Source organism: Thermobia domestica, chromosome 16 (genome assembly GCF_964235325.1).
Source record: "Thermobia domestica chromosome 16, izTheDome1.hap1.1, whole genome shotgun sequence".
NCBI lineage: Eukaryota > Metazoa > Arthropoda > Insecta > Zygentoma > Lepismatidae > Thermobia > Thermobia domestica.
The window spans coordinates 88,437,467-88,458,960 of record NC_137469.1 but is presented as its reverse complement, the minus strand read 5'-3'; the positions used below and the strand labels follow the sequence as shown (position 1 = coordinate 88,458,960).

At 34.8% G+C, this 21,494-nt stretch overlaps 1 protein-coding gene across 1 annotated transcript in view; it reads right to left on the bottom strand.

Annotated features, from left to right (window-relative positions):
* Positions 1-13,656: 13,656 nt before the first annotated feature.
* Positions 13,657-21,494, bottom strand: part of LOC145673231 (tubulin delta chain-like) — a 58,088-nt gene continuing 50,250 nt past the window's right edge. Inside the window, exon 4 of the mRNA XM_081742727.1 lies at positions 13,657-20,251. Within this exon, the coding sequence (XP_081598853.1) occupies positions 20,105-20,251 (147 nt within the window). The 3' untranslated portion in view covers positions 13,657-20,104. The remainder of the gene's footprint in view (positions 20,252-21,494) is intronic.

The following is a 21,494-nucleotide window of genomic DNA, read 5'->3' as shown; positions in this document are numbered from 1 at the left end:
AGCCTGACTTCGTAGCACTTTTTTAAAAGAAAGAAAACTCCGCAGTTGTACTCGGTTTGCTTAAAAACATTGTCAACTATAATTTTGAAGAACAAACGAACTACCACGAAAGAATGCAACCCAGACACTGATGAATTCTGTTTATGCTAGAAGAGAAGTTACGTTCCTACACAACTAGTCCCTTTCTTTCCTTATCAGTTTTCATAAGTAACACGCTTTGGCAGGGACGTAGCTAGGGAGGGGCACGGGGGGCACCGGCCCCCCAAATCTTGGTTTGGCCCCCTAAATATTTGTTTAAAATTATGTTACAAATTGTTTTTATCGGACAATAAATGAAAAAATTATCCATAGTAAACAGACATTATTCGTACTTATAAGAAAAGGTTATTTTTTAAATCCCATTTATAGGCTATTTCTTAAACATTAAGTGAACGGTAATGCGAGTATAAGATCAGTAACTTTGGGGCTGGGAGTCATCATTTTTAACATTGCTAGGTTCTTCCAGCCCATAGTGATTCCAGCCTTATAGTCGCCTTGAGGTACCAAGGGCTAAAAATCTATACGAATGCACATTTATAACCGACTAACAAGTAAAGGGTCCAAATGGATGAGACATAGTGCACCTAAAAATGAAAATATTTTTATGTGTAAAATTATAGTGGTTGAGCGCCATTAGGAACAGAGGGGGAGGGGGTCAAATTTGGTGGGAGAAGGGCTATGTTATATTATAGAAATATATCAAATAAACTGTTGAATCGTCAAAATAGTGAAAGATAGACAATTCAAACAGTGGTAGTTTCACATATTGACAAGAGAAAAATGGGCAAAGTAGATTAGTAACCTCCGCCGCTATTTTGCAATCCGTCATTTTGAAATGTGTGATATTTTTTGAAATGGAAAGGTACTCACGTGATATATCAATTAGGGCCAACATGTTCTTAAACAGTCAATTATGAACATTAGTGATCGTTATCTGTACTTATTTGAAAAATTTAGGACCATGTTTATAGTTACTTACGAAAATTTAGGAGAATGATGACAACACTGTGAACGAGTTTGTCAGAAAATTCTGCAAGGAAAATATATCTGTAATTGGTGGCATTTAAGCATGTCATCCTAAAACAAAACTGTTCTTGAAGGAGGAGGCAATGGAAGAGTTTGCTACGCAATTCGAAATGGGTTTTCCTGAATATGAATTCGTTATTGTAAAAATTACGTAGAATCTCTTATGGAGAAAGAAATTACAAATATCTCGTGCCTGCGAGCTGTTCTGCCCAAGGCAATTTTCCCCCAAATTACGAATTTGCTGGAAATAGTCTTGACACTACCTGTGTTATCAGCTTCTTGTAAGTGTTCTTTCAGTGTGCATAAGACTTTTTCAAGATTCGCAGTAGCGCGAGAAGTCAGTGTGCAGAACTGCTTGTCGCGAATTGTCAACACCGCTCGAAGTCAATTGGGCGCCGTGTGAAGCCAACTCAAGGCCACGCCGCTTTTCATTTGAAACACACAATAAAATATGTTACATTTCTAACACTTTTCGTACGCAGAAGTGAATATTAAATGGCTAGTATATATAAGCCGCAGTTTTGGCCCGGTTTTAATTTTTATTGAGAAATTTACAGCTAATTGCTTCTTACAATATGCTTCACTGAAATTATGCACAATTAACTTAATCACTATGGAGTACAAAAAAACTTAGCAAAAATATATCTACTTTCACTACAAGCACATAATGCAGAACATTTTTAAAATGAGCACGCTTGCTTTTTCGCTTGTGCGAAGCTGATTTGTCATCTGAAATCAATATCCAAATGTAATCTCCCATCATCGCGGTGTTCCAGCGCCCTTGGTATCTTCTTTCCATTTGTTCAATGTCTTGACGAAAGCGTTCACCATGTTCTTCACTCACATCTGCTAAATCTGGACGGAATAATTAAGATGAAAAAAAAATGCAATTTCAACGACATTCTAAAACCCAAATTGCGATATAGGTCACTCAAAGAATCTAATAACTCCCTATAGTTTTTCACTCCTATTTTTACCAAGAAAACCTTGCACTACCGCCCTAAAAGCTTCCCAAGCACTTGTTTTTTCTCGAGTCATTATATTCTTAAGTTCTTCAGACTGAAGCATCACACGTATCTGTGGGCCAGTAAATACGCCAGCTGTGATTTTAGCACCAGTTAACTGTGGAAACATTTCTCTTATGTAAGAAAGAGCTGCAGAATGTGGATCTAATGTTCTTACAAACTGTTACAAGTCCTAATTTTATGTGGAGTGGTGGCAGTAAGATTTTTTCTCTTTCAACTAAAGGTTCATATATGACATTGTGAGTGCCAGGAAGTGAATGTTTCCTTTCTGGCCACACCTTGAGTGTATAATGACGGTCAGTAGCTCTGCTATCCCAAAGGCAAAGAAAATACGAATATTTAGTATTGCCACTCTGCAAACCTAGAAGAAAACCGATCATCTTAAAATCTCTACAAATATCCCATTTATATTTTTGGCACTCAATCTTTTCCAACAATAATTTCACGTTTTCGTAGTCTTCCTTCATGTGGACTGAGTGTGCAACTGGTACCAAATTTCACATAAGTAAATCCCCACGCTAAGCGGGTTTGCATATCCAGGCTCCTAACTATGAAAATATTTACGATCACTCCAACCCCAATCATTTCACAGATTCAACGTGTTGTATATAAGTTATTAGGACGTAAAATTGACTGTAATTTATACGAAAAACCCTTTTATGCATTGCAAGACCTGTAACGTCCAAATATTCACCACAAACTTATAGTTGTATCGACATAAACAAACAAAAAAAAAAAAAAAAAGTGTGGAGCACGAAACCACTTTACACAAAAGTCAAAAGAGATCATTGAAGACATAACAACTGGTCGAGAGGTTTGTGTCACTAGTCTATCAATCAGAAGTTTCTGTGTTCAAACCCTGTAGAAAATATTCTTTTTTTTTCTGAAAAGTGTGTTCCTATTTTCATCAGAGAACTGAGAACATTTCTTTGAATAAATCTTTGGAAACTACTTTTCTCTCAAATTCGATTAGAAGCGAACATTATATGAATTGCTAATCTAAAATCCACAGCTGAGAACAAAATATTAAGTATGTTCAATATGTCATTATTATCATTTGATTTGTAATTAAAAACTAATTATAAGCATTGACGATTTCAGAAGATTCTCCCCGGTAATGGTCAAGATATGAATGAGAAAAAAACTGATAAAACATTATTAGTCTACTTTGAGCATGATCGAAAATAACTTATGGCCACGAAGGGGAAATTTATGTCGACAGGGTCTCAAATTCTCCGACGGGTCATGACCTGAAATTATCATTGTTTGAAAGGTTTCCTTAACAAATAGAATATTATATTTATTTCTCGTTCTACGTTTTGAAATGGAAAAATCATAATTTTAAATAGAATTATAATACGATAAGCATAAAAATTTATACAACTAATGAAGTAAATATCCTTGTGTAATTTATCGATTTCTATTCGGATTAAAACTCGAATACTCGTTTGCATCACACTTTAAAGTAATTCCTCTCTCTATATATATTTCCTACTGGAAAGCATGTTTAACTCCAATTACTTAATCAATATTTTTAATAATATATTTTTATTGTAATACTCTTACTATTCAATGTTGTATGCACTTAATTTCTCAAAGCAAAACCTCACAAATGTATAATTGACTAGTAAATATTATCAAATAAATTATCATTTAGTTTACGTAAATATTGCATCGCCTGATTTGAAACTTCGTATTTTAAATAATAATAATAATAATAATAATAATAATAATAATAATAATAATAATAATAATAATAATAATAATAATAATAATAATAGTAGTAGTAGTAGTAGTAGTAATAAAATCATAGCCATATCTTTATCAGAATTTCAGGCTTAGTCAATAAATGAATTCAACATAGTCTCTATTCGAAGCTCTATTTAATCGAATCAGATAGAAATACGAAGAGGAACTTCGAGAACAGGTAAAAGAAAAATGTTACTTTGGTGGGTTTGGAAGTAACTTTTAAGAGTTTTTTTTTTTTTTTTTTTTTTTTTTACAAATTACAGACAAATGCCTTGGACACTTTTTTCTTTTCTTTAAGTTAACTGATTCACCGAACGTATCTGACATATGAGTAACTTGTCTCTATTTTCTACTCGGTTATACACGTTTTACACTCTTTTCCATTAACCTTGAACGACAAGAACACGAACACAAAAACATCCACATAGGTATGACAGTTAAAATTCCTAACTACCCCCACGGGGAATCGAACCCGGGACCACATACACCTAAGGCACACGTGCTAGCCACTAGACCAGCGGGAAGAGCAAATGAAAAGTATTTTGTAGTGTCTGAAGTTTATAGCTATTTCACCCTGTTGTAGTAGGCCTATGTCTATTGATTTTTTAATGTTTACCGTATTCGTTACTTTGAGGAATGATATATATTATTTATATAGGCTTTATTACATATTCGGCCATAAATATTATATAAATTATCAGAATTATTCATGATCTTTCATGGAAATTCACTGGTGCATGCACAGTAGACAGAGACAGTGTAATTGGAAGATGAGTTCAACAGAGATTATATATTCCGCCGATTATATTTTATTTAATAACTATTTAGAAGAGATAACGAAAACGAGTCTACATAATGAAGATGGAATTTCCGTAGAAGATAGAATGGTGAGGTGTATACGGTTTGGGGTTGATATGGTTGTTGTTGCAGAATCTAAAAAGAAAATTAATAAGATGTAGAAAACTTGAGAAAGGCTTGTGAAGAATATGGGATGAAAATAAATGTTAGAAAGACAAAATCCATGGTGATTGAAACGAAGCGATCGGTGTGAAATATAGAAGTAGGAGCGGAAAAAACAACAAGTGATTAGTTTTCGATATCTGAGTACTATTACTAGTGATGATATGACATGCGAACGTGAAATAAAAGCAAGGATAGAAATGGCGAAAAGAGCCTTTAGGATGGAGGAAATAGTATTTTGAGGGGACCACGAATAGAGTTGTAAAGAAAAAGACTCATAAAAGGCTTCGTTTACTGTATTTTACTGTATTTATAGGACATAAACATGGACGAAACTGTAGAAACTGTTAAGAAGGAACTGTATCATGACGGATGTGCTAGAGGGTATGGTGGCAGGGAAGAGAGGGAGAGGACGAATTAGACTATATAGAAACAGAATTAGGCTATTGGCGATATCAAAACAGAAAAATCGTATGTGAAGATGGAGAGGTTAACAGAAGATCGTGGAGCATGGCAGCTTCTCAGCTGCGGTAAGTGACCCGCTGGTAATGGCGGAATACTTCTGATATAATGATACTGATTATGCACAGTAGGAACAGAAATATCCACTTTACTGTCATTGCTAATACGAATCACAATGCAAATTTCTACAGGTTTGCAAAATACCTCGCTCTAAAAGCTGTAGAAAACTATCTGTTACTATGCGAGGGAAAATCATAGGTCGAGCAACAATTAGACAAATTGCCATTCAGATAGCTAGGGGTATGAGCTGTGACGAGAAAACAGTGAAGAAATTGATTTAGCGGTATGAAGAAGGTAGAGAATATTTCACATCTTGGCCAAGAAGTAGGAGACCAATAATAATAATAATAATAATAATAATAATAATAATAATAATAATAATAATAATAATAATAATAATAATAATAATAATAATCCCAGGAATTTATATTTATTTCCAGCAAGACTTTTGCATACCCTCCTAGTGCAATATGTTTTTGTAAAACGGCAATTATAAAATTGTCAAGCTGAATTTGAAAGTCATAATAAGTAGTGCTTTATTTATTTATTGCACAATTCTTTTATGCCAGTAGCTTTCGCCACCTTACTCGCTCTTCATGCTTACTCAGGAGAAAGCTGCGGGTCCCTAGGTTGGGAACTACTGCTTTCCACCAAGGAATTCAGACATCCTGTTAGAAATTTGTGTTCTGACCAACATCAGAAAGTTGTGTTCTTCTGTTTCTACTGCGCATGCACCAGTGAATTTCCATGAAAGATCATGAATAATTCTGATAATTTATATAATATTTATGGCCGAATATGTAATAAAACCTATATCAATAATATATATCATTCCTCAAAGTAACGAATACGGTAAACATTAAAAAATCAATAGACATAGGCCTACTACAACAGGGTGAAATAGCTATAAACTTCAGACACTACAAAATACTTTTCATTTGCTCTTCCCGCTGGTCTAGTGGCTAGCACGTGTGCCTTAGGTGTATGTGGTCCCGGGTTCGATTCCCCGTGGGGGTAGTTAGGAATTTTAACTGTCATACCTATGTGGATGTTTTTGTGTTCGTGTTCTTGTCGTTCAAGGTTAATGGAAAAGAGTGTATAACCGAGTAGAAAATAGAGACAAGTTACTCATATGTCAGATACGTTCGGTGAATCAGTTAACTTAAAGAAAAGAAAAAAGTGTTCAAGGCATTTGTCTGTAATTTGTAAAAAAAAAAAAAAAAAAAACCTCTTAAAAGTTACTTCCAAACCCACCAAAGTGACATTTTTTTTTACCTGTTCTCGAAGTTCCTCTTCGTATTTCTATCTGATTCGATTAAATAGAGCTTCGAATAGAGACTATGTTGAATTCATTTATTGACTAAGCCTGAGATTCTGATAAAGATATGGCTATGATTTTATTACTACTATTATTATTATTATTATTATTATTATTATTATTATTTAAAATACGAAGTTTCAAATCAGGCGATGCAATATTTACGTAAACTAAATGATAATTTATTTGATAATATTTACTAGTCAATTATACATTTGTGAGGTTTTGCTTTGAGAAATTAAGTGCATACAACATTGAATAGTAAGAGTATTACAATAAAAATATATTATTAAAAATATTGATTAAGTAATTGGAGTTAAACATGCTTTCCAGTAGGAAATATATATAGAGAGAGGAATTACTTTAAAGTGTGATGCAAACGAGTATTCGAGTTTTAATCCGAATAGAAATCGATAAATTACACAAGGATATTTACTTCATTAGTTGTATAAATCTTTATGCTTATCGTATTATAATTCTATTTAAAATTATGATTTTTCCATTTCAAAACGTAGAACGAGAAATAAATATAATATTCTATTTGTTAAGGAAATCTTTCAAACAATGATAATTTCAGGTCATGACCCGTCGGAGAATTTGAGACCCTGTCGACATAAATTTCCCCTTCATGGCCATAAGTTATCTTCGATCATGCTCAAATGGACTAATAATGTTTTATCAGTTTCTCATTCATATATTGACCATTACCGGGGGAGAATCTTCTGAAATTGTCAATGCTTATAATTAGTTTTTCACTACAAATCAAAGGATAATAATGACATATTGAACATACTTAATATTTTTTTCTCAGCTGTGGATGTTAGATTTTCAATTCATATAATGTTCGCTTCTAATCGAATTTGAGAGAAAAGTAGTTTCCAAAGATTTATTCAAAGAAATGTTCTCAGTTCTCTGATGAAAATAGGAACACACTTTTCAGAAAAAAAAAGAATATTTTCTACAGGGTTTGAACACAGAAACTTCTGATTGATAGACTAGTGACACAAACCTCTCGACCAGTTGTTATGTCTTCAATGACCTCTTTTGACTTTTGTGTAAAGTGGTTTCGTGCTCCACACTTTTTTTTTTTGTTTGTTTGTTTGTTTATGTCGATACAACTATAAGTTTGTGGTGAATATTTGGACGTTACAGGTCTTGCAATGCATAAAAGGGTTTTTCGTATAAATTACAGTCAATTTTACGTCCTAATAACTTATATACAACACGTTGAATCTGTGAAATGATTGGGGTTGGAGTGATCGTAAATATTTTCATAGTTAGGAGCCTGGATATGCAAACCCGCTTAGCGTGGGGATTTACTTATGTGAAATTTGGTACATAAGATTCACATTTCCATTGTGCAGAAGAACTGCCTTCACACTTCTAGATGAACTGTCTATGAAAAGACGCCACTCCTCTGGTTGATGTGGGAAACCGATAGCTTCAAATAGACCACTAACGTCATAACAATAACACACACTTCCTTCCATTTTGAAGAATTGTGGAAAAGTCTTATGCCTTTTCCAATATTTTGATATTTTACATGTTGGAAGGAAAAAATTCCACTAATTTAAACGTGAAGCAAGAAGTTCTGCCTCTGATTTGGGAAGATCTAAATCTCTTATCAAGTCATCAAGTTCTTGCAGATTAAGCAAATGTGGTTCCTTTTTCCTAATTTCATGCGAAAAACTATCAAGATCGGAAGATTCCTCTGGCTCTCCTTCCGATGACAATATCTCTGGTGGTTTGGGTACAGGAAGTTCGTCACTGTGTGGAACTGGATGAAGGTAAACTGCGGTATTCTATTTTTTTCTCCTTTCTGTTTTTATAGTGTCACCTGAACAGAAGTAGCAGTCATTATGGTGATTAGTAGGCTCTCTCCAAAATCGAGAAATAGCAAACGGCATACACTTTCTGGTTCCCCGTAACCAACCTTCTAATGTAGAGCGGCAACCACCGCAACACACATGCGGAGCCCAATGTTTGTCTTGATCACCTACGGGCACTCGAAAGTAAGCTTCATATGCAACACAGAACTTTGTTCTAAGCACAATGATATGTTTAAGTTGTTTGGGGCTTATGAATATCCACAAACATAACAAAATGAGTCTGCTGATATTTTACAAAGTCTACTTGTAGACATTTTATCTTCCACACAACACCTAGTGAAATTAAATCAAATGCCACTGATACAGGTACCATTATAATTACTCAATACTGTATGCAGCTAACTATCCGAGTGGAATCATAGAAATTTACTAACTTTACTTTAGTTAAAGTTAATATTTTTTGTAAAAGTAAGGGGAAAAATAAGAAATTATATTTTCTAGACAGTTATTTTCATTCAAAATAAATTCTGTATTCAAAATTTGTAATCATAGAACGCATATATTACGAAACGGAACTTGCTGATTAATCCACAAGAGTTTCTTCTGTGTTACCTTCTATGGACAGCCGAGGAACTAAAATGGCGTTCTTGAACAAAGACGATTTTGTAAAATTCCTTCCAAACAATCGACATCTGAAGAAAACTAATACCAGATTCGTAATTAGCACGTCAAAATCATTCGGTAAATGTAAAAACATTAAGATAAACAATTTCTTGTTGAGCAGTGTAATCGGACGGTGTAATGGCGGTCGGAAGTATGGCGGATGCAATAGTGTTTTCCATCCAAGGTTTAGAATGGTATCCCGTCGGTATAGCGACGTGGAGTTTAGCGTTGTCCTGTGACAGGAGGACCCCTTTAGGATCCGGAAGTGCTGGCTCCAGAGTTTTGAGTTTTTCTTGGACACGGATCACTTGCTGTCAAATTGCATTGATGCTTTGACCAGCTGGTAGCAGTTTCCACTGCACGATGCCGCGAGCAGTTCGCTAAATACACAGGAGCACCAGGGAAGGGTCATTTCAGATTTCGCTGAGAGGGGTAAGAGCAACACTGACATAAGAATTTCATGTTTTGTACTAGTATATTAGTAGATAATCGACTAAACTATACCTGGGTATGTATTCCTCAAACTCTTGGGGGCAATTGCCCCTCCTTCCCCCCTAAATGACGATCCTAAAGAGGACTTTCTTCTGGGGCAGTGCTGGTTTCGGCTGTTTTGGAACCGGTTCATGGGATGCTAACTAATGATGACGGCACCGTGGAGCTTCATACAGGACCCACTTCTCATCACATGTCAATATCCTGTCCAGAATGGCTCATTCCTCGAGACAGTAAAGAAACACAGTGTTTGCTCGCGTTGCCTTCTGGCCGGAGGCAAATCATGTGGGACCAATCGACCCAACTTGCAGAGCTTTCCAAGATGATGGAGGTGGTGCCGAATGGTTTCTCGACTCACACTGAATTGTTGTCCCAGTTCCTCACATGTCTTGCCATTGTTCGCCTCAATTGCTGCCTGAAGACAGGGGGCGCCGGAACCGGAAGGGGGCAGCTGCCCTCCCCTAAAACTTTTAGAGAGGGCAGCTGCCCCCTCACTTTCAGACTGTAAAAACATCACACAACAGTGATTATATGAAATAAATTTCGCTTTCTATGGTAATGTGAAAAAATTCTCTATTCCAGATTCATCTTTCTCTTGGAGACATGGGACCGGGCGCTTTTTCTGACCCCATGTTAGACAGAAAGATTTAGGAAAAATAATTGAAAATTCTCTTTATTTAGGAAGAGGAAGAGAAAGAGAAACTGGTTGGGACATTGCCTAAGAAGAGATTGTAAGAGATTGAGGGACGTCCTAGAGGGTATGGTGGCGGGAAAGAGAGGGAGAGGGCGAAGGAGACTACAATTAATGGATGATATTAAAACAGAAAGATCATACGCGAAGACGAAAAGGTTAGCGGAGGACCGTGGAGCATGGAAGCTTCTCAGCTGCGCCAAGTGGCTTGCCAATAAAGGCAGAATACCTATGATGATGACTCTTTATTTGCATTGGTATACATTCTCAAAACACTGTAAATTCTTTAAAAATTGTTAAGTAATCGTAAGTCTGCAATTTGAAACGAGTCGTTGAGCGAATTTTAAAGTTTAAAAAATATAACAGTTTAAACAAGTAGCAGAACATTTAACTACATTTTCTATAAAGTGAAATTAATGTTCTTACAAACAATATGCATAGTGCAGTAAGTTTATAGTGAGGAGTAAAAATGTATGAGGTATGATTAATAATTCAGAGCACATGAAAAATGCGAAGTCCTATGTCGTTCCGTTCGTTTAAGGTTGGTTTAAAGGGACAAGTTTTGCCGATAGATGGCACTACAGTCTTTGTATCTCTCCCATGTATTTTTTATCTTTCACGAAAATTCACGATTTCTCTTACAAATTTCAACCTACACACTTCAAATTTTTAGAAAAGGAACTTCATAACCTATTAAAGGGAACAGTCCGTGCCGATTTTTTATTTAAATTTTCTTCATTGTTGAAATGGCTTGATTGTTGAAATGGATATCCAAACCTTTAGCAATGGAACTGTTTCAACAATGAAGAAAATTCTAAATAAAAAATCGGCACGGACTGTTCCCTTTAATAGGTTATGAAGTTCCTTCTCTAAAAATTTGAAGTATCTAGGTTGAAATTTATAAAAGAAATTGTAAATTTTCGTGAAAGGTTAAAAAAAAAAAAAATACATGGGAGAGATAGAAAACTGTAGTGACATCTATCGGCAAAACTTGTCCCTTTACACTAACCTTAAGATATGAGTGCAGAAAAAGAACACCTATTTGAGCTCTACTTTCCGACCAAGTTCGTAAACAACATGAATAAGAAAGACAGTCGCTGCTTGTAATAATTAGTAGTCTTAGATATTTAGCTCACAGTGGTCAAGTAATCAGTGGACATTTGCATAGTACGGGTAATTTGATGTCGCTCCTGGATGAAAGAAAAATGGATGTGTCTGTTCTCAGCCAATGGATTAATCGACAGGATAACTGGCTTAGTGTGGATTGAAATAATGAAATTTTGAAGATTATGGCACATGCAATACAGACAGGCTTGGTAGCACAAGTTAAAGAGTCTCAATTTTATGCAATCATAGCCGACTCCACGACCGATATTTCAAAGAAAGATAAATTGTCTCTGTGTGCACTGTGTTGACTCTGACTCATCAAACGCAAAAAATATTTATGGGAATGATTACCCCACATGGCACAAAATCGGAAACATTAGAATTCGCGATCAAAGATATTCTAACGAGACTCAACATGAATGCAGAAAATATCAGCGGCCAGTGTTAAGATGGTGCAGCTAATATGTCAGGACGAGTGAATGGTGTGCAGAAGATAATTTTGACTCAACATCTGAAAGCTGTATACATTCATTGCAGTAATCATGCATTAGATCTTCCATTTCAGGAAGTAGCACGAAAATGCTAATCTTTGTGTGACGTACCGGTCATAGTGAAAGATGTTTGTATCATCAACCTGGATTCTGCAAAACGAGAGACAACAAACGCCGACATCGTTCTTGAATCCTATAAAACTAACAACGAGTAATCCTAAACATTTGCTGCCTCTTTGTCCTACTCGCGGCTGTGTTAGACGAAAATCTCTAATCAGATTTCAATCTACTACAAACGAATTCAAATCACGTTGAAAAAAAATCATCAGTAATACAAGTGGTCCAGATAATGGTTAAAAAGTAATACTAAAAGGGTATTTGAAAAGAATGAACAAATTCGGAATGATTTTTTTTTTCTGATAGTATATGTGCTTTTGTATCTTGCGAACAACTGGCAAAAGTGCTTCAAAATTCTGAAGCTTCTGCTTCTAGAGCTAAAAAAGCAACAGCAATTCTAGAGGATACTATAAGAAACCTACGAACGAACAGTGCATTTGAAAACATCTATAAGGAAGCAAAGGAAAATTCTGACACTTAAAATTGCCCACTTCATCAAGATCAAAGATAACACCAATTAGGTTGGAGTAGACTGATAATCCTTCTATAGCAGCTACCCTAGAACCTGTATCAGTTCTTCGAAAAAGTACAACGAAATCATTGACTATTTGTTGAATGAAGTACAGCGTCGTTACAATCATCCAGGCCTCAAACAACTCGTATAACTCCAAAAGATGCTTTGTGAAGATGCTGTATGTTGTGAGCATCTCTCAAGAGATTATTTGAGGCAGGAATTGGGAGTTTATGCGTCGGATTTTAACCTGGATAGATTATGTGCTCAGCTCTCACTGCTTCCACCTACTTCGATGACGACCACCGGCATATTAAAAACTATTAGTCCTGAAACCCGAACTGTTTGCAGCCTTCTCGACCAAATTGTTCGTCTAGAGACTCTCATTCTCACTTTGCCAGCTTTTTCAGCATCTTGCAAAAGATCATTCAGCTCCTTGCGTCGTCTAAAGAACTTATAATGAGGGACGTGCTAGAAATGAAACGAAATGAAGTCTTTGAGTTTTACGTCCCAGGGTTATGCCGGTTAGGCTAAAGGAGACGGTGATGATGAGTAATGAATGAAATGGTGGAATGAAGAAAGTGGGAGGAAACGGGAGAACCCCGAGAAAACCCACGCACACGGTGTTTGTCCACCACAAAGTTCACTTGGCGGGGGCTGGGATCGAACCCGAGACCCCAAACACCAGAGGTGAACGCTCTACCACTGAGCCACAGCGGCCCAGGGACGTGCTAGAGTATGGTGGGAAGAGAGGGAGGGGGAGAAGGAGACTACAATTAATGGACGATATCAAAACAGAAAAATCGTACGTGAAGATGAAAGGAGCCGAAGACAGTGGAGCATGGAAGCTTTTCAGTTGCAGCAAATGATCTTCCAATAGTGGCAGAATACCTATGATGACGATGACGACCAATAGTTTGATTTTTATAAGTGAAAATCAGAGGCAGAGAGCAACTGAAACACCCAATAAGGGTGTTCTGCAAAGTCGAACTTTTACAATCACACTGTAACTAAGGTAACTTTTTTTTTTTGCATTAAACAAAAGCACTAATACAAGTTTGTAATTTTGCCTCACACTACTAACGAAACTAATTATTTTCAAATAATCACAACAAGTTACAAGCTTTCATTTCGCAAGGTATGGTAATGATCAGCCAGCTCAATTTCTTGTCTTAAATTCAAATACACAACAATTATTTTCCGGAAAGCTTTGATTTGCATTTTTTGGAGACAAAACGACCAGACAAATCACATTCTGTTGATCGGCTGGAAGTTCTACTTGAGATACAATCACCTCACAAATCACAAAATTGGCTTTATGATTACAGTTCAATGATAAAATATAAATAATTACTTTACAGAAAGCTTGGGTTTTATATTATGACAATTTGTTTAGAAATTTCCACTGATTTAAGCCACAGGTGCGCTATATCCATGAAGTTGGTGCCAGTTGTCATCAGATTGCTATAAATCCTCACTAAATGGAAACCAGAGTTTTCCGTAAAATTATTATTATTTACTTGATCTCAGAAGATTAGGCTGAGTTGATTTAAGTCAGTGTTATGATTTACATTGTCTCTATATCGCTAATGCTGATCCAGTTTATCACCGGAATCATTTATGTCGCCATAAAATGAAAATTAGATCTTTCCAGAAAGTAATCATTGTATATTTAAACTCAGGACAAGTTACGTTGAGTGATTCGCCCATTCGGTAATATCTCAGGCTATGATCATTACCGTACTTCTCGTTTTTATTTCAGTCAAATATATACGTATATACACACATACATAGAATGAACAGTTAAATATACATTTAAAGAAATCAATGATATAGGAATACTTATATGAGAGTAAGTTACCAATTTTTCGCACTTTTTCTTTAATTTTCTTTACACTTATTGCCTTTGGCGCCTGTCTGCTTTATTAACTATTTGATCATCCTCACTTATTTTCTTCACTTGTTGTTACAAGTAAAGATATCTCGACTACTTTTCTTCGAACTGAAGACTAGCGGAATAGTAATTAATGATCGTTTATTTTGCTCTGATGGTGTACTTGGAGCGAAATGCAACGAATGTTTTCATCGCAATACGGAAGAAAAATGTTTTATCACGACAAAGTGTGTATGAATGAATTGAGGGTTCTGATTAATCGACAACTGATTATTGATAAAGAGGTAAAATACCTGCACATCAGGCAAGATTTCACATACAAGCTTATCCATAAGCAGTTTGGCTTTCAGAAAAATTCACGAGTAGTTCCGAAGCACAAGCGTAATCGCGTGTAAAGACAGTAGACATTTCTGTAAACAGTCATTGGAAATGAAACATCAAATCATGGTTCTCATATTATAACTTCTTTCGGCCATTTACATGATCCCTTAGGTAGGGCGTCGATTTGTTCCATGTGCAAGAAGCGGTGTAAGAGTGTGTATTCTCTGGATGTTTCTGGCTGGTCTGGAGGCTGCGAGACCAACCAGAAACCATCCAGAGAATACACAGAAATTTATGGAACACTGGAAAAAGTGTAGTTGTACATTCTCCATGTTATGGTACTAAATTATAGAAATAGAGTGCAAATAATTACCGACTCTCCCTCACATTATTAGCACTTCTTTTGACTATTTTTATTTTACAACATATTACAATGTATCACATATTCAACCAATATAAAAAATATTCAAAAAATATTATATTGAAGAGAAGTAATGTGTATATATAAGGTGTGTTGAAACTTTTCACTATTATTATTATTATTATTATTATTATTATTTTTTAATCTCAGCATGTGTAATCCAAAACATAATACAATGTATTAGTTCTATTAGCTTGACAAGCTAGGACAATGCGTTATAATTTTGGATTCCTTTATTAGATGAGTATAAAATGACACTTTCGATCATTTTCCATTTGAAGACCACAGAAAAGAAACGAGTAATCACAAAATTATACAGAATTATCATTATTAACATTTATCTCATTTCACTCACACTATACTCTGATTTTATGCACAACTTATTAAACAACTAAATAAGAAAACATACCATAAAAGAACATTACCTCTAAAACCATAAAATGCATGTATTATGTGGTCTGTTAATACTTTCGTAACTAATACAAATACAATAGAACTCTTCATGATTCTTTTACTTTAAGCATATTATTTATTTACAAAGATAACATGATCAGTTCTAATTTCGTTAGCAAAAACTATATCGTAACTTGGGATTAATTTATTAGACGAATCTGTAACAGCACTTTGCGTAATTATTGCTCACACTAGCCTTGAGACTATGTATAACTTAAATAACAATAAAATTGACCAAAGCTAACACATATATTACAATCTGTTTTGAAATGTTAGCAAAAAATCATCACTTTCATCAGAAACATTATGCAGATTTATCATTTATCATTATTTATCTTAATTCACTTTCACTATATTCTAATTTTATGAACAAAAACAAGAAAATATACCAAAAAATATATCTCAAAAATCATAAAATATATATAAACATATCACTCAATAAGTTCGTAGGATGACAAAGAGATATCACCAATATTCATAAATCCATATCATATTGAGGAAGTAGTCATCACAATCTGGCGTTTAGTTCACAAGTGACATTGGTTTTAGCAACGTATTTGTGTAATTTTCAAAACAATGGAAAAATTTGAATTTCGTGTGCTGATAAAGAATTGCTTTTTAATAGGAAAAAATATCGTTCAAGTAAAGCAATGGCTTGACAAGTGTTATTCGGACTCTGTTCCTTCGAGACAAAAGACAGAGGAAGTGGTTTGCTGAGTTTAAACGCGGCCATACAAACACTGATGACGCTGAACGCTATCGTTACCCAAATTCTACAGCTCTTCCAGAAAACATAAAACGTCCACAAAATAGTTAGGTCGATCATAAATTGAAGCTGTGTGAGATGGCTGACATCTTAAAGATTCAGAAGGCAATGTGTTCACTATTTTGCATGAACATTTGTTCATGAGAAAGCTCTGTTCGAAGTGGGTACAGCGTTTGCTCACAGTCGACCAAACACAACAACGCGTCGACGATTCAGAACGATGTTTAGAACTGTTTCAGCGCAACAGAAATTATTTTTTCATGTGGTATGTGACAATGGGATGAAACATGAATCCATCACTATACTCCAGAGTCAAATCGGCAGTCAGCTGAGTGAACAGCAACAGGCGAAAGCCTCCCAAAGCGACCAAAAACTCAGATGTCAGCTGGTAAGGTTTTGGCCTCTGTATTTTGGAATGCGCACGGTATTGTATTCATCGATTACCTCGAGAATGCTCCAGGGAGAGAGATTTGGCTCCAATAAAGAAGTGACTGCCGAACCTGAAGCCTATTTTTGAAGTCAAAGATAAATCGTTCTACTAAAAACGCATCGAAATGTTAGAGAAGCGTTGGAATGAATGTATCACTCTTGAAGGAGACCATGTTGATGAATAAAGTCGAATAGTCATCCTACGAACTTACTGAGTGAATGCTTTTAAACGATGTGTTACCACTTTCATAGCTTATACCAATACAATAACAGAGCTTGTGTGTCTGATGAAAGCAATTATATCCTGCTGAAACTGCAACATAAATTATTTTTATAATATAAGTGTTTGCTTTGCTCTGATTTTATATTTAATTAACTTTCCAACTGCTTTTTGTTTGGAGAACATAGACAAAAAGCGAAAAATAAGAAACATCTTAGCGAAATAAATAGATACAATTTTGCTATGCAGAAGCAGAAGCATTAATTTTTTAAATACTGAAATCTCGTTTTGTCAATATTTGTTGTTTGTGATATTTCTTGATTTTCCTCGGTGGTCTTCATTTAAATCTTGAAATATTACCCAATATGTTAATCTTTCACAAGTAATAACAAAACATACATATGCAAAATACTTTTAATCAAGTGAATTAAACAATATATTCAATAATTAATCCACTGCAATTTTGAAAATCTTGTATTTTTTAAAAATTAAATTATTTATTTATTTAATTTTTATTTTACCTAAAAAAATCCTGACAGGCAATACATTGTTAGAAAAATTAGAGTTAAGAGCCTGACATGCTAAAAATAACACAAAATTTACCATTTTTCTTTTGCTTGTTTTCCGTAAGTGAAAGGAGATGAAATTCAACTTACCACAATCATAATGTTATACTACAACAGAAAATATGAACCTGAAGAATTTTCATTGTTGCTATCCATAGAAATTATAGTGCCGTAAGAATAACATTTTCCCAAAAATCTAAGTTAAGGCAGCGACTACAGGAATGAACTCAACTGCATTTGATTACGTATTATGTTGTCTCGGAATCCTGTGAACTGCTTTTTAAATAATAGTTGTACTTAGTTTGTAATAAACAAAATAGTTTTAACATACAGTTATTAAAATTAAATGTTATTTAAAAAGTAGTTCACAGGATTCCAAAACAATATGATAACATAATCATACAGTTGATTTTGTTCCTCTAGTCGCTGCCTTAACTTAGATTTTGGGGGAAATGTTATGTGGCAACACTTCAATTTATATGGATGGCAACACTGAAAATTCTTCAGGTTCATATTTTCTGTTGTAGAATAACATTATCTATGACTGTGGTAAGTTGCATTTCATTATCTCCTTTCACTTATGAAAAACAAGAAAAAGAAAAACGGTAAATTTTGTATTATTTTTACTGTCAGACTCTTAATTACCAAAACACATTTTGTGTCTTTTCTGAACTGAATGAAGTTTTGTTCAGAATGAAGATATGCACAGTTGCTACTTTGAGGACCACATACTGGATTGTAACACTTGTTTGCTAAATGGATTCTGATATTTTCACTGTATTAACTACTACGTTTACTACACTGATTTCATAACTATTATCTGTAAAGTTATTTAATAAATTATTATTATTATTATAATGCAAAATTCCACTATACACACAAAAAATATGAAATAATATACTTAATCTACATTAAACTCAAGACAGTGATTGGTGTTTAAAAAACATCCATACAACCCAGTTGAAAGCTTTTTACAAATTATACGAGGAGAAGTCAAAAAGTAGAGGGACGCAATTTCTCGCACTAGGGTTTGGTAACACTGCTAGTATCTAGCGCTGAATTAGTGTCGTCTGCAACACTTCTATGCAACGTGTCACTCTTGCGTTAGTCGTTGGAGTGTAACAGAACGTTAAACATGGCAGCTCCATTGTCGAAATGAAAAAAAATGAAATGAAATCTTTAAGTTTTACGTCTCACGATTATGTCCGTTAGGCTAAAGGAGACGGTGATGATGAGAGATGAGTGAAATGGTGGAATGAAGAAAGTGGGAGGAAACGGGAGAACCCCGAAAAACCCCACGAGCACGGTGTTTGTCCACCAAGCTCCATTGTCGATCTGCACCAAAGAAGAAATGAGGGCAGTGATTTCGTTTTCCGTTTACGGAAGGTGTTAAACCTGCGGAAATCATTCGTCGAATGCAAGCGCAGTATCGTGACAGCTGTTTATTATCGCGAAGCAAGATCTACGAATGGATAGAGCGTTTCAAGCAGGGAAGAACAACTTTATGTGACGAGGAAAGATCGGGATGGTCATCATCACGAACCGGAAAGTAAGGCTGCAAGCATGGTTTGGAAACACCCATCATCACCAGAAGTTAAGAAATTTAAACGTCAACTATCAGTTAGTTATTGATGCAGTGGTTACATGTTGCAACCGAAAAACATTTTTCTCGACGGAATCAAAAAACTTGTGAAGCGTTGGGAGAAGTTCGTTGAAGTGTAGGGAGATTATGTAGAATGTACCTTTTTTCGAAAGTCCCTTTATTTTTTGACTTTCCCTCGTAAATACTTCTTTTTGAACTACTTGTTGACTTATTCGAACAGTCATTTTTAACAAATAGCTATGCCAAACTAAGAATATTTGTGGGGTTCAGTTCCTTGATCTTTTCGAGGCTAATTTGAAATAGTTTTTCTTTTTCAAAATCCAACTTGCACCAATATTAACGTTATAAGGTTAACCTTACTTTTGTTCCCAAATGTAATGGATTTCAAACTGATCAAGACGATATCATTTCTCCACCTTTGTCTTTCTCGTAATGAATTATTCAGATATGTATGCAGCTAACTACAAAATAATTTCTCTTACGTCAAGCTTATTTCATCCTTTGTGAACAAACTTCATCGTTGATTCAACTTTAAAAACTTCAGAGTTACAGCCACATGGTTAAAAAAAAATCTTGGAATATAACGCTGAAGTTATCGTTAAAAAACTGAACACGAATGTAATATGCTTGAAGCGGGAATAATTACTTTGAGCGCACTCCCTTATATTTGTGCTGACTTAAGAAAAGCAGAAGAATCTTGTCACTTTGGCCCTAAAAATGCCCATCACGGTATTTTGCCAATCTAATAATAATAGGAAAGATATTACATACAGTGCTTTGTAGGCGAGATCGTTGGTACTAAATTGGAAAAGAAAACTATTTTGAGAGCATCAAAATACTATACATGATCTGTCTTTCAAATATTATCAAAGTCAAGTTTTCACTTGATACCTAGTCCCATGGTACTATTAAAGCAGTCTTCTTCACAGCGTCAACGACACTTCGTTCTTTGCTCAACACTTCAATTGGAATATTCATGGGATTCATACCTCTACTTCCCAGGAACGTTTTAATTGTTTCTGTACTTACTTCAGTTTCCTGAAAAGACAAAATATTAATAATAATAAATAACTTAAAAAAAAAAAACATATAGAAAAGACATTTTAAGATATTTGTTGATACCTTCATACGAATTAAATTAAGTTTTTCAATTAAACTTTTTTTTTTTTTTTTTTTTTTTTTTTTTTTTTTTTTTTTAAAGAATGCTTACCTATTCATTAAGTTTCATACATTACAAAGTCATTTGGCTGGAACCGAACATCAACGTTGAAAACATTATATTATATATATATATATATATATATATAAAAGTTTACCTATAAATTTACAATATTCTCTTCAGTTGATTTCTGAAGTTTCGTTCAGTACTAAAAATGTTGAAATTTGTTGAAACTGTGTTTATAATCTTGCGCCAGTCTGTAAAATAAGGAGCGCTTAACAATTGATAACCTGGGAGTCTTGTACGTCGCGGAGAAACACGAAAGTTAATCAGCGATAATAAAGAATTTAGAATCAACTTTATCATTGATGATCTTATAAAATAAATCAGCTGCGCGACGTCATTTGTCAGGGGTACATAAATTCATTAAAGACATTAGTTCCTATCTCGGGTAATCATGTAACTCAGGAATTCTAAATCTAACTATGACAAGAAAGAAGTTTAAAACCGAGTCAATGCAAGACAGATTAGTAGGTAAAGCCGGGAAATAAAAGCCTTGTAAAACATCGTAAAGGCAGGGAGACTTTGTATTTCAGGAAATCTAAAAAGTAGACCAAATAGTTTCATGGCTCTGGATGAGGTCGATATAATGTGATACGCAAAGAAGAGCTTTTTGTCAACGACAACACCTAGATCTTTTTGAGATGAAACTCGTTTTGTGAGTACATTATTGACCTTATATATATATCTGACAAAGTACATTCCTTTTTAAGGAGATAGAAACGGTAGAACATTTGTTGGGCTTTAAGGTCAGATTCCAGTTGGGGCATCAGTTACTTAACCTATCTATGTCAGCTTGCAGTGAAGAAGCATCATCTACGGTGTTAATAACTCTAAAGAGTTTACAGTCATCCGCGAAGAGCAAAATATTACAAGAAGAGGTTGAAAAGATGCTATGCGAGTTCTCTATATACAGTAAAATTGAAGGTTCACCAGTTCGTTCACCTTATCTGTTCACCAGTTCGTTGAAGGGAACCATAAAACAATAACAATCATCGATACAGATCTAAAGGTACAAGTGGATCTGAAAAGGTAGGGGGACGCATGACGTCACATCGCCTC